This window comes from Oncorhynchus mykiss, chromosome 24 (genome assembly GCF_057628025.1).
Source record: "Oncorhynchus mykiss isolate SJ-2025 chromosome 24, ASM5762802v1, whole genome shotgun sequence".
Classification (NCBI taxonomy): domain Eukaryota; kingdom Metazoa; phylum Chordata; class Actinopteri; order Salmoniformes; family Salmonidae; genus Oncorhynchus; species Oncorhynchus mykiss.
Genome location: NC_143045.1, coordinates 13213561 through 13229787, shown reverse-complemented (window position 1 = coordinate 13229787; position 16227 = coordinate 13213561). Strand labels below are relative to the sequence as shown.

The 16227-nt window shown below is 41.8% G+C and overlaps 1 protein-coding gene across 2 annotated transcripts in view; it reads right to left on the bottom strand.

Moving 5' to 3' along the window:
- snx19b (sorting nexin 19b) overlaps positions 1-14182 on the bottom strand; it is a 35983-nt gene extending 21801 nt beyond the window's left edge. Inside the window, exons 1-9 of one of the 2 annotated variants that reach the window (XM_021582284.3) lie at positions 13131-14182; positions 10959-12674; positions 10553-10691; positions 10332-10432; positions 8261-8380; positions 7471-7577; positions 5234-5327; positions 4943-5114; positions 3481-3610 (exon numbers count right to left, since the gene is read on the bottom strand). In XM_021582284.3, coding sequence (XP_021437959.3) covers positions 3481-3610; positions 4943-5114; positions 5234-5327; positions 7471-7577; positions 8261-8380; positions 10332-10432; positions 10553-10691; positions 10959-12644 — 2549 coding nt within the window. In that variant the 5' untranslated portion in view covers positions 12645-12674; positions 13131-14182. Of the gene's footprint in view, positions 1-3480; positions 3611-4942; positions 5115-5233; positions 5328-7470; positions 7578-8260; positions 8381-8934; positions 9079-10331; positions 10433-10552; positions 10692-10958; positions 12675-13130 lie in introns of those variants that run through there. The other variant, XM_090218385.1, reaches the window with a different exon arrangement.
- Positions 14183-16227: the final 2045 nt, after the last annotated feature.

Here is a 16227-nt window from a genome sequence, read left to right as displayed (position 1 = left end):
TTCAGTTAGTCTTCACAAGGTTTTCACACACTGTTGCTGGTATTTTGGCCCATTCCTCCATGCAGATCTCCTCTAGAGCAGTGATGTTTTGGGGCTGTTGCTGGGCAACATGGACTTTCAACTCCCTCCAAAGATTTTCTATGGGGTTGATCTGGAGACTGGCTAGGCCACTCCAGGACCTTGAAATGCTTCTCCTTCGTTGCCCGGGCGGTGTGTTCGGGATCATTGTCATGCTGAAAGACCCAGCCACGTTTCATCTTCAATGCCCTTGCTGATGGAAGGAGGTTTTCACTCAAAATCTCACGATACATGGCCCCATTCATTCTTTCCTTTACACGGATCAGTCGTCCTGGTCCCTTTGCAGAAAAACAGCCCCAAAGCATGATGTTTCCACCCCCATGCTTCACAGTAGGTATGGTGTTCTTTGGATGTAACTCAGCATTCTTTGTCCTCCAAACACGACGAGTTGAGTTTTTACAAAAAAGTTATATTTTGGTTTCATCTGACCATATGACATTCTCCCAATCTTCTTCTGGATCATCCAAATGCACTCTAGCAAACTTCAGACGGGCCTGGACATGAACTGGCTTAAGCAGGGGGACACGTCTGGCACTGCAGGATTTGAGTCCCTGGCGGTGTAGTGTGTTACTGATGGTAGGCTTTGTTACTTTGGTCCCAGCTCTCTGCAGGTCATTCACTAGGTCCCCCCGTGTGGTTCTGGGATTTTTGCTCAACGTTCTTGTGATCATTTTGATCTTGCGTGGAGCCCCAGATCAAGAAAAATCATAGAAAATCTTTGGAGGGAGTTGAAAGTCCGTGTTGCCCAGCAACAGCCCCAAAACATCACTGCTCTAGAGGAGATCTGCATGGAGGAATGGGCCAAAATACCAGCAACAGTGTGTGAAAACCTTGTGAAGACTTACAGAAAACGTTTGACCTCTGTCATTGCCAACAAAGTATTGAGATAAACTTTTGTTATTGACCAAATACTTATTTTCCACCATAATTTGCAAATTAATTCATTAAAAATCCTACAATGTGATTTTCTGGATTTTTTTCCCTAATTTTGTCTGTCATAGTTGAAGTGTACCTATGATGAGAATTACAGGCCTCTCTTATCTTTTTAAGTGGGAGAACTTGCACAATTGGTGGCTGACTAAATACTTTTTTGCCCCACTGTATATCTTCCAAATCACTGTAAACTTGCAACGTGAAATAAATAACGGGACTCTGTGAAATGTGAAGAAAACATCTGTCTCGGAGCAAAAGGAAAAACATTCCTTTAAAATACGAGCTCCTGACAGATGGTATTATTGTGAAGCCATTTGAAGGGACCATGACAGACACGTTTATAACTGCGTGCGTGTGTGTGCATATTGCTATCCTTGTGGGTACCGGAAATGTGTGTGTGTCTGTGTGTCAAGCTCTGACTGAGAGCATGTCGGACTCGGAAAGTGGGGAGAGGCGAAAGGTCATTGGAGAATTAGAGAAAAATCTCCCCTTGCTTGAGACTACCCTTTCAAATAAATGACCGTGACACACAGAGGCATGCAAAGTGACAGGCTACTTGACCGCCAAAATAACGATTACCCTCCGAAGAGCCAACATACCTGTCCCATATGTGCGAGGAGAGGAGTGTGACCAATTTGACTGGAGCGTGGAGCGAGTTCCCCAAAAGTTGGAGCAGCGGACTTCTCTCCCACTCCAATTTCGCTCACTTCACAAGCTCAGAACATGCCCAGCCCAGCATGCATCTGTAGTCTACTTGTGTGCTGCTACAGCTCCTTGCTTTAGCTACTGTCATGGAGTTCACTAAATATTTTGATAAAGAAACCTATGAAACACTCAGGTGGTAAATCAAGGTGACTTCCAAAGATCAGGAGGACCAAGAGCAAGAGAGGGAGTGCGGTGATGTAGTGTCCACAACTAAAGAACCATTATGGAATCTGAAAAGACATGTATCTCGAAAGCATGATGGTGTACTTACTACGTGCACTTGCTAACGGAAAGGAATGAGGTGGGTAGCTAGCAAAGTGTCATTATAGCAAAGTATTTATAATCATCACAAATCTGATCTCGTAAAAGTTTGGTTGATTTTGGTTCTTTTATCTATAGAATATCATTGATTTTGGCACAATAGGCCTGACATATAACCTCTTTCAAGGAGCTTTCTGTTTTGATTGGGTTATTTTGCCTAAAAACCTTTCGGCCTACCTATATATTTTATTCTTTTTTTTATTTTTTACTCTGCATCCCTGCCCAGCCTGGCAAGTGGCCCAAAGGGTGTTTAGCATCCCTAGTGGCTCTGCAAGCGCAGAGAAGGTAAGAAGGCAAGCTCTCCAGGCACCATCGCATCAGCCGCAGACTCCGGCCAAGTTCGTGTTTCTAAAAGTGAATAGGCCTAAGACATTCTTCATTTTATTTACTTGTAAGTAAGTCATAGCCTTTATGCACAATTTATAGACTATAATAATTGAATACAAAGAAATGTTTAAATGCTGAGCGCTTAATGTTCATGCCAGCCTAGCGTGTCTCACTCACAAATGCTTCACCATTTATTTATTTGGAGGCTATAACCTTGAAATAATCAGCTAATAATAATAATAATAATATAGCCTAAATATTTCATTTTCGTTCCTTCTGAACGATGCTTCTTAGGCTCCCTGTCTGGCTCCTGACCTATTTACAGTGTTTTATGCTGTTTAATGTGACATGTAGCCTTTGAAATGATGAGTGTTTTTTACTGTCACCTTTTAGTGTTTATTAAAATACGTTTCATTCTAATCATATGGTTTGGTTTCAATACTTCAAATCTAAATGATAGGTCCAGGTAATCACAAAATTGGTTAAACTGTGATTTTAATGAATGGAGCGAATCTGGAGCAGTGTTTTTTAGCGGGGCCGCTGTAAAGGACGTGGGGCGCCGGAGTGGAGCACAAGCATCGTTCAGTGAGCGATGAGCGGGATTTCTGACCGCACAACTTCGCACACATGCTCTGGTCCCAGTACACAACATCGCTGAGGTGCAAATTCTTTACGAGCTCAGAGACTGTACTCTTGCACATTAGAGGAACAGTTTCCAGTTATTCAGCAGAAACCACAACAACAACCACGTTGGCCTTTTTTATAAACTCCTTGAGATATGCAAGACACCTTACTTGTTTGACAAAATAATACTGGAACAATACTGTATCCACATAAGCCTTTTGCTAAATGCTTCATTCTAATAAGAGTTTGGGTGCACAGTAAGTCACACAGTCAATCTTCTGAAAAGGTCCATTTCGAAATGATAGGTTCCTGATTTCCATATGTTCTGATATACAGTACTAGATATGGGAGGTCAGTGGCTGACTGGTAAGTGGTGACAGATGTCAACTAGTTTTGGAGGACATGTGCTCTATGGCTGATAGAATGGAGTAGAGTAATAGAATGGAGTAGAGTAATAATTATATTTCTATGGTCCATGCATCAGTACAGTACCTGTCAATGAGGGTTCCAAACAGCAGCCGGATAGTCTTCCGGATGTTGTCGGTGCACAGCCAGCTCCACTGGTCCTTCATTAGCAGACACATGATGTCTAGGGCCACGTCAGCCAGGGCCGTCTCCCCCACTGTGGACAGTGCCACAAAACACACATCAAATACACACACACACACACACACGTAAATGACACGCATGCACACACACATATGCACACTTTACAAAGTAGCCCACATTCTTGAAACAAGCACAATAAACACCATAGGTTTGAAGCCTTGTGTATGTATCACTATTTACCATGCATTAGCAATGGTCCAAAGTAAAATCATTTAGAGAAAGCAACTGCATCTCAGTTTTCAACCAAAAATACAAAATAACATTCTGGCTATGAAATATGAAAATCACAAAACACTAAAGCCTCACGTAAGAGTTGGATATCTACTGTATGTCAACATTATTGGCAAAAATTTGTCAGAGGAAATCTGTAAAAAGGAAAAAACCTATGATACACACAATGTCAAACATTGGCATGAACAAACAGTAACCTCTTGCTCCTGGACAGATTTCTCAGCATAGACAAAAAAATACCCCCAACAAATGTTTGCCAATACTTCCCTCTAGTGGTGACATTATAGTACTGCATGGGTTTGCTGGTCACATCATTCGGGTTAACTTTTCAACCTTGAAATGTTCAGGTGTGATCTGGATGTTTCAGACCTGTCTGGTCAGTGAGAGTGAGCCAGACGGCTCACCATGAAAGTCTGGCCCACATCTGAAACGCATCTCCTTCAGACAAGACAATGAGCAGACGTTAAAACATGGAAGCCCTAGCAATTTGGATTCAATTAAAAAGGAACATGCTCATTCCAATGTCGAGTCGTGGGAGATAGTTTCCATATGAAGTCAATGAGATCACCATTTTTTCTAAGGCCATTCACTGGATCGGAGACATACAATAGACTGCTGGCCTTCCATGTGTGGAGATAGAAGTAAGAGGCAAGATCAGTTAGAGGACCCAAACCTTCGGTCCACATTCTAAAACACTGAATATTCATAGACCGGGCCAGAAACTGAACTTAAACCAAGTAAGAAAAGTAGCAAATCCTGTTTTTATGTACAGTAAAAAACATAATTTCACAATGAATGAGCCAGTCAAGCTCAGTCTGGAGTGGAAGATGTGGGCGGAATTGTGCTTCCCCTGACTCCACAGTCACGCCACTCTGTCCGTCTGTCTGTCCACACAGTAAGAAGCATGCATTCACGCACGTACAAACAGACACTGCCGGGATGAACAGAAAGCGGTCATAACGTAAAGATCCATTATCACAAGCCAAGATTTTTGCATGAACCTAGTTCCTGTATTGAACTAATGGGGCATTGAACAATATTGTGAGAGGTGTCATTGTGTAAGTTTACGCACCCACAACTTCTAAAATATCCACATTCTCTGCACAGTCCTTACCAGAGTCTTGAATGGATGCACCTGGTAAATTATTCCGCGTGCACCCACAGCCTCCAACTTCTCCTTTGAGGCCTGGACAGCCTTCCCTCTCAGCCTCTGCGTCACACATCACCGCTAGTTCCTGCTCCTTAATAAAGGCCTCTAGACCAGCAACCGACAGGCCGTTAAACCCCTGCAAAAAGAGAAGCATGACAAACATTCATGTGTTTAAGGATTAAAAACTCTTATAACAAAATGTCATGCAACAATCGTCACTGTAGACGAGAGACCACAGTACAGTGAAGTACTTACTGTGCTCCCCTCATCTAAGCAGTATAGCACTTTAGGCCTCATGTCAGACACATTAAGGACTGGGGTGATTTTGCTGGAGAACCTTAGCCGGGACCTGTAAACAGACACGCATATCAAACTTTATAGAAATTCATTTCACAAAATGTCATGCACATTTCATAATGAAATAATGTATACATACACACACACACACACACACACACACACACACACATATCCACCTATCCATCCATCCACCCACCCACACCGAGTGTACAAAACATTAAGAACAACTTCCTCATATTGAGTTGCACCCCCTTTTGCCCTCAGAACAGCCTCAATTCCTCAGGGTATGATCTCTACAAGGTGTTGAAAGCTTTCCACAGGAATGTTGGCCCATGTTGACTCCAATGCTTCCCACAGTTGTGTCAAGTTGGCTGGATGTCCTTTGGGTGGTAGATCATTCTTGATACACACGGGAAACTGTTGAGCGTGACAAACCCAGCAGCGTTGCAGTTCTTGACACACTCAAACCGGTGTGCCTGGCACCTACTACCATACCCTGTTCAAAGGCACTTCACCCTCTGAATGACACTTTACCCTCTGAATGGCACACATGCACCATCCTTGTCACAATTGTCTCAGAGGTTAAAAATCCTTCATAAACCTGTCTCCTCCTCTTCATCTACACTCATTGAAGTGGATTTAACAGGTGACATCAATAAGGGATCATAGCTTTCACCTGGTCAGTCTATGTCATTGAAAGAGCAGGTGGTCATAATGGTTTGTACACTCAGTGTATATATTCAGGGTTGGACTTGAAAAATGTAAATACAGATTACATGACAATAACTGTAATTTGTAAAATAATCCATTGGATTAATCAAATTGAATAATGTAAACTGATTACTTTTGGATTAACGCCTCGTAAGTTTATCTTGCAGAACAATCAGTTCCCTCTAAAGCTTACTGTAAGCTTCCCAGTCTAAACATTTCAAGCATATATTATGACAACATTTTGGGACGTTTTGGTGTTCAGCAGAAGTTTTTGGGGCTGTTTGAGCACACAAAAGGTTGTCTTGAAGCTTGTCGAAGTTCGGTAGCCGAAGTCTTCGCCCCTTTGTCAGTGATTGGTCAACACTAGGGATTCTTCAAGGAAGTGTTGTCATTCAACGGCAGATGACTCGTTTTCATGCAAATCTTTTCGCCTGAGAAATACTGCACCAAACATCTTAGCTAGATGTACACTTGTTTGACTAAGACCTCCAAGGCAAAAACATCAACATGATTTACAAATGTATTGAGTTATCTTAGATTAATTTAGACTATTTTGAGGAAGTGTACTGGCTATATTGTTGATACAGCATCTTAAGAGGGACAAAAGCAAAGGAATTTTAACGGAGTATTCTGAGCAGACCTAGCTCTGCTAGGAGCAAACTGACCTTATATATGCAGACACCTTTACTCTGCCCACTCAACCCCAGAATCCTTGGGAAAGTGCTGGCTCAACTTTTTTATGCATCTTCTTGATGAAATGGCATCACTAAAACGTCAGTGTTACTGTCAAGTTCCAGGAAAAGCTTTTCCAACACTCATTCTTTGATTTTGAAATTATTAATTATTAATTTAATTATTAATTATAGGCCTACATCCTCCCACGAAATGGTCATGTCTGGCCCACCCTTCATGTAACAGTCTGGTATGACTTCCAAGACAGACAGACAGGTAGATTTCAGTGTACTCATTTCCACTGAAACGTGAGATTTAGCAGTAAGTAGCGGTTTGTCATATCTGTCATGCCAGTTCTTGGGAAGTGAAAAGGGTGTTGACTCATCAAAAATGAACTTTATACACAAACTTTTTTGTGACTTTTTTTGTGGTGAAAAATATTTCTGTGAAACGAAACTAGGCAGATTTCAAAATAGATTAGAGCAGAAAGGAAAAGATTCCATTCCCACTGAAAGGTGACTTCTAAGCAGTGGGGCTCAAAACGGCTTTGATCTGCCATTTCTGTGTGTTTGAGGCAAACACTTACAGCCCACATCTTGATATTAGAAGAAGTAGTGCAATCAGCTGTTTTTAAGAATGTAACTGTAATCCAATTACACATTTTAAAAAATGTAATCTGGCCTGATTACAGTTACATAAACATTTTTATGTTATTACCTAATACATGTAATCCATTACTTCCAACTCTGATTCTATTATTGAGACACCATTTATTGTATTGTTCTACAGAAGGAGTTCATTTGACTTACTTGTTTTTCTTATCGGAGGAAGGCTTTCCCTCAGAGTCTCCGTCCATGTCTTCTGTAGGGCTCTGTAGCTCTGAGCGAGGAAACGCCGTCTTCAAGGTATCCACAATCTACAGAGCCATTTGTTCACACAGTTACATTCCCCTACGAATTTACTGTATTTGGACAGTGAAACAAAAACGTTTCATTTGGCTCTATATTCCAGCATTTTGGATTTGAGATCCAATGTATTATATGAAGCGACAGTGCATAATGTCTGAGGGTATTTTCATACATATGTGTTTAACCGTTTAGAAATGAACACACTTGTTGTATTTAGTCCCCCTATTATAGTGTATTAAATTGAGTAAAAGGTTTAGTATTTTTGTCCCATATTCCTACCTCGCAATGACTATATTAAACTTGTGACTCCACAAACTTGTTGGATGCATCTGTAGTTTGTTTTGGTTGTGTTTCAGAATATTTTGTGCCCAATAGAAATGAATGGTAAATCATGTATTGTGTCATTATGGAGTGACTTTTACTGTAAATAAAATGATATGATGTTTCTGAGCACTTCTACACTGTTGTGGATGCTACCATGATTACGCATAATCGGGAATGGAACGTGAATATTGAAAAAACATTCTAACTTCTCACCATTATCATTTACAGGGAAGGTAAAATGTTTGGGAGTGCGATATTGATGCCTGTTAAGTTCCTCACTCTCCGCATTGAGGTTTTCTCTACAGCATCTCCTTGTTTCTAATGCATACAGGCCTAGTTAATTAAAGTGATTATCAATAACACATACCTTGTCTATGTGTGATACGATGAACGGCTTCTTGACAAAGGCAATTCTTGCATCTGTATTAAGAGCAAGGAACTCCTGCATTTCTTCACTGTTGGCAGTTTCGGGTATAGCACAAAGTTGCTGAAAAATAGGGGAGATGAGTGTTAGTTTTCAAGTAACAATAAAATAACATTTTATTTGTCACATTCTTCGTAAACAACAGGTGTAGGTAGACTAACAGTGAAATGCTTGCTTTCTGTTAGTCTACACCTGTTGTTTACGAAGCACGTGATGAATAAAATAGTATTTGATTTTGTAATGTCATGAACACTATGTTAATTCATCCAAATAAATTTCACTCAGATCTACAGTTGAAGTCTGAAGTTTACATACACTTAGGTTGGAGTCATTAAAACTTGTTTTTTAATCACTCCACAAATTTCTTGTTAACAAACTATAGTTTTGACAAGTCGGTTAGGACATCTACTTTGTGCATGACACAAGTAATTTTCCAACAATTGTTTACAGACAGATTATATAACTTATAAGTCACTGTATCACAATTCCAGTGGGTCAGAAGTTTACATACACTAAGTTGACTGTGCCTTTAAACAGAAAATGATGTCATGGCTTTTGAAGCTTCTAATAGGCTAATTGACATAATTTGAGTCAATTGGAGGTGTACCTGTGGATGTATTTCAAGGCCTACCTTAAAACTCAGTGCCTCTTTGGGGAAATCTAAAGAAATCCGCCAAGACCTCAGAAACAGAATGTGTACCTCCACAAGTCTGGTTCATCATTGGGAGCAATTTCCAAACGCCTGAAGGTACCACGTTCATCTGTACAAACAATAGTATGCAAGTATAAACACCATGGGACCACGCAGCCGTCATACCGCTCAGGAAGGAGACGCTTTCTGTCTCCTAGAGATGAACGTACTTTGGTGCAAAAAGTGCAAATCAATCCCAGAACAACAGCAAAGGACCTTGTGAAGATGCTGGAGGAAACGGGTACAAAGGTATCTATAGCCACAGTACAACGAGTCCTATATCAACATAACCTGAAAGGCCGCTCAGCAAGGAAGAAGCCACTGCTCCAAAACCGCCATAAAAAAGCCAAACTACGGTTTGCAACTGAACATGGGGACAAAGATTGTACTTCTTGGATAAATGTCCTCTGGTCTGATGAAATAAAAATATAACTGTTTGGCCATAATGACCATCGTTATGTTTGGAGGAAAAAGGGGGAGGCTTGCAAGCCGAAGAACACCATCCCAACCGTGAAGCACGGGGGTGGCAGCATCATGTTGTGGGGGTGCTTTGCTGCAGGAGGGACTGGTGCACTTCACAAAAAAGATGGCAATATGAGGATGAAAAATTATGTGGATATATCGAAGAAACATCTCAAGACATCAGTCAGGAAGTTAAAGCTTGGTCACAAATGGGTCTTCCAAATGGACAATGACCCCAAGCTTACTTTAAAAGTTGTGAAAAATGGCTTAAGAACAACAAAGTCAAGGTATTGGAGTGGCCATCACAAAGCCCTGACCTCAATCCCATAGAAAACTTGTGGGCTGAACTGAAAAAGTGTGTGCGAGCAAGGAGGCCTACAAACCTGACTCAGTTACACCAGCTCTGTCAGGAGGAATGGGCCAAAATTCATCCAACTTATTGTGGGAAGCTTGTGGAAGGCTACCCGAAACACTTGACCCAAGTTAAACAATTTAAAGGCAATTCTACCAAATGCTAATTGAGTGTATGTAAACTTCTGACCCACTGGGAATGTGATGAAAGAAGTAAAAGCTGAAATAAATCCTTCTCTCTACTATTATTCTGACATTTCACATTCTAAAATAAAGTGATGATCCTAACTGACCTAAGACAGGGAATCTTTACTAGGATTAAATGTCAGGAATTGTGAAAAACTGAGTTTACATGTATTTGGCTAAGGTGTATGTAAACTTCCGACTTCAACTGTATATGGCAATGAGAAATATTACATTAAAGTGTATAATACATGCAGTTTACAAAGTACAAAATGAACAAAAAAATGTTGTTTTAATTCCCAAGGCTTGAGTTAAGATGTTACCAACCTTGAGGAAAGTCTCGAGCAGCCCTTTCCTGGCCTCAACTTTGTCACTGTCCATGTTACCAAACGGCAAGTCTGGAAATATTTTCTTTGGTCCTTTCACATCTAAACCATATTAGTGAGATCAGTTAGAAGCTGTAAGAAAGACACCCAGTCTAGTTCCACATGACACATGGAACTAAAACGCCTGAAAACGCCTGTCATTGTTCAGATAACAATACTCACTTTTGATGAGTTTCCGCAAGTCTGATTTCTCCTCCAAGCGGGTCTGTAGGTTGAGAAACTCACTATATCGCCGGTTGACCGTGTGATAGGCAACTGGCTGGATAGACCCTGGGATATTAGAGTCCATTGCTGTTTCATACTGAAAGACATATGTTATAGCACAAAACAAACTAGATTAATATAGACAAAAATAACCCCGAAACTTCCCTTTCCACTACTTACCTTTTCTTTCCTCTACTCAGTGTTCTGGCCTTAAAACCAACACACCTCATCAATGATCAGAATAAGTTGTTTTAGCAGCGTATATGACACATATGTAACCTAGCATATTCAAACCACCAACATGTAATGTTCTCCATACTGTTCTCCAAACATTAAACAAATTCACCTTGCAATAATAACTCACCTTGACCGTGTAGAGAGTGTACGGGTGCGAGCCGGTGCCACGGTGCTCCTTGGCCGTGATGGTCCCGGGAATTCGAAGGTTCTGGATGATGATTGGGCCTTCGGGGCTGCTGAGGGGCTCGAAGCTGAAGGAGGGCAGGGGAGCCATGGAAGAGGAGGTCTGCAGAGGGCCACTCACCGACGCCGTTAGCCCGTTGGAGTGGCAGCCCACCGCCAGGTCTACGCTCAGTAGCTCTCTCTCTGGGCTAGTGCCGCTGTCCCTCATCTCCAGGTCCTGGAGGCTGCTGAAACTCGAGGGAACGTCCTCGGTCGTGGTGCACAACACGTTAGCGAAGGCTTCGGGGTGATCCTGTTGTTCAGAGACCAGGACTTTGGGGGAGGAAGTGACCTCGGCTAGACCAGGGTAAACCCGGAGGTCATCTTCCAGATCCATGACGCTGCTGATGTCAGTGGGCGTGGCACACTCTCGAAACCGGTCCGACAGCGCTTCCTCTGCACCAATCAGAACCAGGGACTCCATTGAGCTCCTCTTGAAATCTGTCAGAGGAGAGTCCAGGTCTGAGTCGGTCTCTTGGTAGAACGGGTTGGATTTGACTGGTCTCAGGTAGTCCATTGGGCAGATACCAATGTACTGTCTAGCCTGTTGAGGCTCTTCTTCCTCTATATTATTCTGAGGGCAGTACAATTCTGCCGAGTCGATGATATCGTAAGCAGCCAACTCGGGTGTGGCAGCCTCTGTGTCGTTAGGTGTTTCTGATAGGATCCTTAAGGGTAAAGAGCAAGGGACCTGAACGTCTTGCTGGGGCTGATCCTGCTCTAAGACAGTGAGATGTGGCAGTGATGGTGTTTTTGGTGGTTCTGAGGCTTTGGGGGCTTGCATACTTGACTTGGTGAAAATGGAAACGATTAACAGGTTCAGCCAGTCTGGATCCGATAGTTTCGTAATGAAGGGGAGAAGGACATTGCACGTGATGAGCTCTCCGACCACAAACCTTCCCGTTCGGGTTTCCAGGTGAGGCAGTGGGACAAGGACATGCAGCAGCAGGTCAACAATAGCCCTGGCGTAGTTCACCTCCATGGCCGAGCTCTTCACAGCAGGGTGAGGTGTGCAGACCCGGGAGTATGCTTTCCAGAGGCTGTTCTCTCCATCCGGTTGCCTCTTCAGCTCGGCCATGACTTCTTTGGCTCTCAGGTAGCTCTGAAGGTGGCCGCCACACAGGTCCAAAACCCTCTGGGTCAGGACCTTCCTGTCCACTCTTCTTGACCGATTCTTCAGCTCCATCGCCATGGAGTACATGGCACTTTGCACCTCGACCTCAAAGTGCCGCTCCGAGGACACTATGCAGTACCAGGAGGACACAAAGTCTCTGATTATCTTGCGCACGGTGGTCTGTATCTCGTGGTCTAGCTGCCGCTCACTCTCAGGCAAAGGAGGGACCCTTTCCAATGTGATGAACCGCTCTAGGTGAACAACTCTGTTGGAGTCCAGGACAGCCTGAGATCCCAGCCAGCCTCCCATGACCACCAGGAGGCTGGTGAAGACACACAGCAGCCATACATTCACCAGTAAATGGAAGAGAATCAGCCATGTCAGAAGAGCTCCAAAGCCCAGTAGGCTCCTCTGACCCAGTAGCTCCGCCATGGTCCACTGAATTGGGCCAACAGTCTCGGACTGAGTGTGAGACATGGTTCTTCATATGACTTTTATATTCAGTGTCTACAAAAAATTTATAACATAAGTAACGTTAGATTCCTTTTACATTATCTACCTGGCAACACAGACATAGCTAGTGAATTTATTATCTGTGATGAACTAAATTTCTTCTCTGAAACCTACAGGAATTCTTGCCTGGTTAGCTGAGTAGCTCTGGCTAGTAGCAGCCAGTGGAGTGGACCTAGCTAACGTTAGCTACTGTACTAAACTAACTAACGTTAGCTTGTTGCCATGTAAAAGTGACAATCCACATAGCTAGCTTCATCTAACGATTTTGTAATGACACATTGACTTTACAATTAACTGATGATATATTATTGATATGATGAGATGTCTGGTTATTCATGGTGGGGGTGGGAAGCTACTGTTAGTTTGCTAGCCGGGTCGTCTTTCCTTTCGTTAGCTTGCTACAGTAACGTTAGCTAGCTAGCCAAGCTAAATTACCCTTGCTAAATTTACCTTCGTCAAATGTACCCCTAGCTTGATGTTCCGGAAAGTACGACAAGTAAAATGATACAAGCAGTCATGGCAACTGTATCACTTGCAAGAAGCTGGCAACGTCTTGTTTTCTTTTTTTGACAGCTCCATCAGTTTGTTTACTTCCCGAATCTCTTGACCAGGGTTGCCAGGTCTACAAAATTCTAGTCAATGACGTCTCAAAACTGATGCAAATTTTTCTCTCCACAGCAAGAGAGTTGCCACATTAATCCAATAAACCCTTTTTCCATAACGCTATGGAGCGAATTAAGGAATGTCGACGTAATTTGTAACTGCGTAGGCTAAAATGCAAAGGCTGGTTTTCCATCCAAATAAGAATTATTCCGAGTTTAAATATACAGTACCAGTCAAAAGTTTGAACAAGCCTTCTCATTCAAGGGTTTTTCTTCATTTGTACTATTTTCTACATTGTAGAATAATAGTGAAAACATCAACAATATGAAATAACACATATGGAATCATGTAGTAACTGAAAAGGTGTTAAACAAATCCAAATATATTTCATATTTGAGATTCTTCAAAGTAGCCACCCTTTGCCTTGATGACAGCGTTGCACACTCTTGTTATTCTCTCAGCCAGCTTCATGAGGAATGCTTTTCCAATAGTCTTTAAGGAGTTCCCACAAATGCTAAGCACTTGTTGGCTGCTTTTCCTTCACTCTGAGGTCCAACTCATCCCACACCATCTCAATTGGGTTAAGGTCGACCCCCTTTAAGGGATCCTTGAAGAACCTGTTGACCTTGGGGTTCATTTTTTAACTAAACCCCCGCATAACAATAGAACAATAATTTAGTTGTCAGTGTTCTTCATGATTTTAGTGGCAAAGCAGAATAAAAAATCAAAATAATGAGGTAAACTCCCAGCAGAGCCCCAAGTCCAATTGGTATATCCTCTTCCGTGTTGAAGTAAATGTTTTGATGTTCTCCGTATCCATAGCCAGAATGATTATGCAGTGCATGGTGATCTAACTGGTTTCCTGTTATATCATCAGAGGTGTAGGGAGGGGCTGAAGTCTGTAAATCCAAAAAGTAGTAATTTATACAGATGTTTAACAAAACATGCACACGACAGTATTCATACCTTGGTGTTTGTGGTAAATGTGGATGAAAAAAAACTGTTTTGATAATGGTTTTCATACACATACCTTGTCCATAATGAAGAGGCCTATGTGATTTTCATTGAATAGGTAAGGGAGGAGGACGGCGTGTGATCTGCATAACATACCAATACCAATTGATATACCTTTGTATGCTTCCTCATCTGTATACCTGCAGACACAAACACAAAAGTGAGCAATTCAGTCATCGGCACCCAATACAGCTAGCCTTCAACATATTCTTATAGAATAGCATACATATTCTTACCTCTTTGTTGATTGATATCCATAAAATTGTGTCCATTTTCTATTGTATAAAGATTTACACAAATATGAAAAGATAGATGGTATTATCACAAAACAATATCAATTTAGATAATATAACCCTTACCTTAAATTGAAGAGATCTTTACATTTTTAATTTAAATGCCTGGACCTGCACCCCCTTCAAATTCAAATCCAAATCTTTCAGTTGGGCAGTTAGGTTCCTGCAAGAACCCCCACCAACTAAGGAGGTTAATCGATGAACCCCACCTCCTATGGGGTTCTTGGAAGAACCTTTTTAGGGCAATTTTCAGTGCCAAGATCCCTACGGTTCTTTGAAGGACTTTGAGGATCTTACAAGAACCCTTGTTGAACACCTCGTGTTTAGAGTGTAGTATAGTTCTTAATTTATTTATAATGGTATCATGTTGGGGGTTAAGACAATGGGATGATTCTGTATTCTGGAAAGCACATTTTCAGAATGTGTCACACTTTACCAATTCTCACACTACCTGACGCATGAAAAAGGTCGGGCTGATGGAAACATAAAATGCCGGTACAATTTTATAAATGCTGACAGACTAGTTGTTATTACAACATGGTGTGATATTTTTGTGTCGGTAAAATTAATTATGCAAGAAATGGCGGTGGAAACACCGTTATGCGCCACTATTGACATAATAACCCTCATATCGAAGTAAACGTGGAGTCAGTCACACGATGATATGTTATGTGGTCCTGCCACTATGACAAGGGAAAGCATCCAGTTTATTGGGCTACAGATTAAATAAATGATGATGAGCTTCACAGGGTGGTGAATGTGCAAGTAATGTGCAAGGTGATGAGCTTGATGCTCCTTTGCAATTAATATCGAGGGTCTTATTCTGGTGACATGATGATCGATGCTTGACTGCCTTTTAATCTTATAATGTAGGTAGTCTACTCGCACTGTATGTGAGAGCTGTTGGCTAGAGCACTGGTGCCAAGACAACGCAACAGTTTTGTGACAAAACCATCAGTAGAGTTGAAAATGCGGATGGAAACCCATTTAACTTGTATTTTTCATTTGGTACATGAGAATTTTAGGGACAAGTTCATTTTATGTGCACTACGTCACCATCAACCCAGCCTTTTATCCGCATAAAGTCAGTTTATTTAACACATCTCTATTGGGAAAATGCGCATATTATTGTATGGAGATTTTAGTATATTCGCATGAAAATCTGGAAGGAAACCTTTCTACTGTCAGCTTTTTTTCATGTTTAGGCTACACAACACCGTCCCTGAGCGTGCATTCACATTCTCTCAGGATGCTGAAAGAAATAAATCATATTTCTCTACTCCTGTTCCCGAGACAAAATTAACATTTGCTGAACATTTTTATTGCAAATAATACTTAATTCTGTAGGAGTTCATATTGTAAGAGGCTACATGTGAGGCCTACAGTCAGTGTCCAGACTTCAGTCACTATTCCAACGATTAGGCCTAGCTGTTCCCATCTGAACTTCAAAGGTGCGCAAACCAGGGTGTCATATATTGTGATTGGCTAGTCTTTTACTGGTACGGCGCCTGATTATTATATTTTCGACCTAGACTCCAGGATCAGCTAACCACATCGTATGTTAAAGCAATCTGACAGTCGATGACGTAGCACGCAGCCATTGGTTGATACATGCAACGTCTGAACAGGGGAACGCA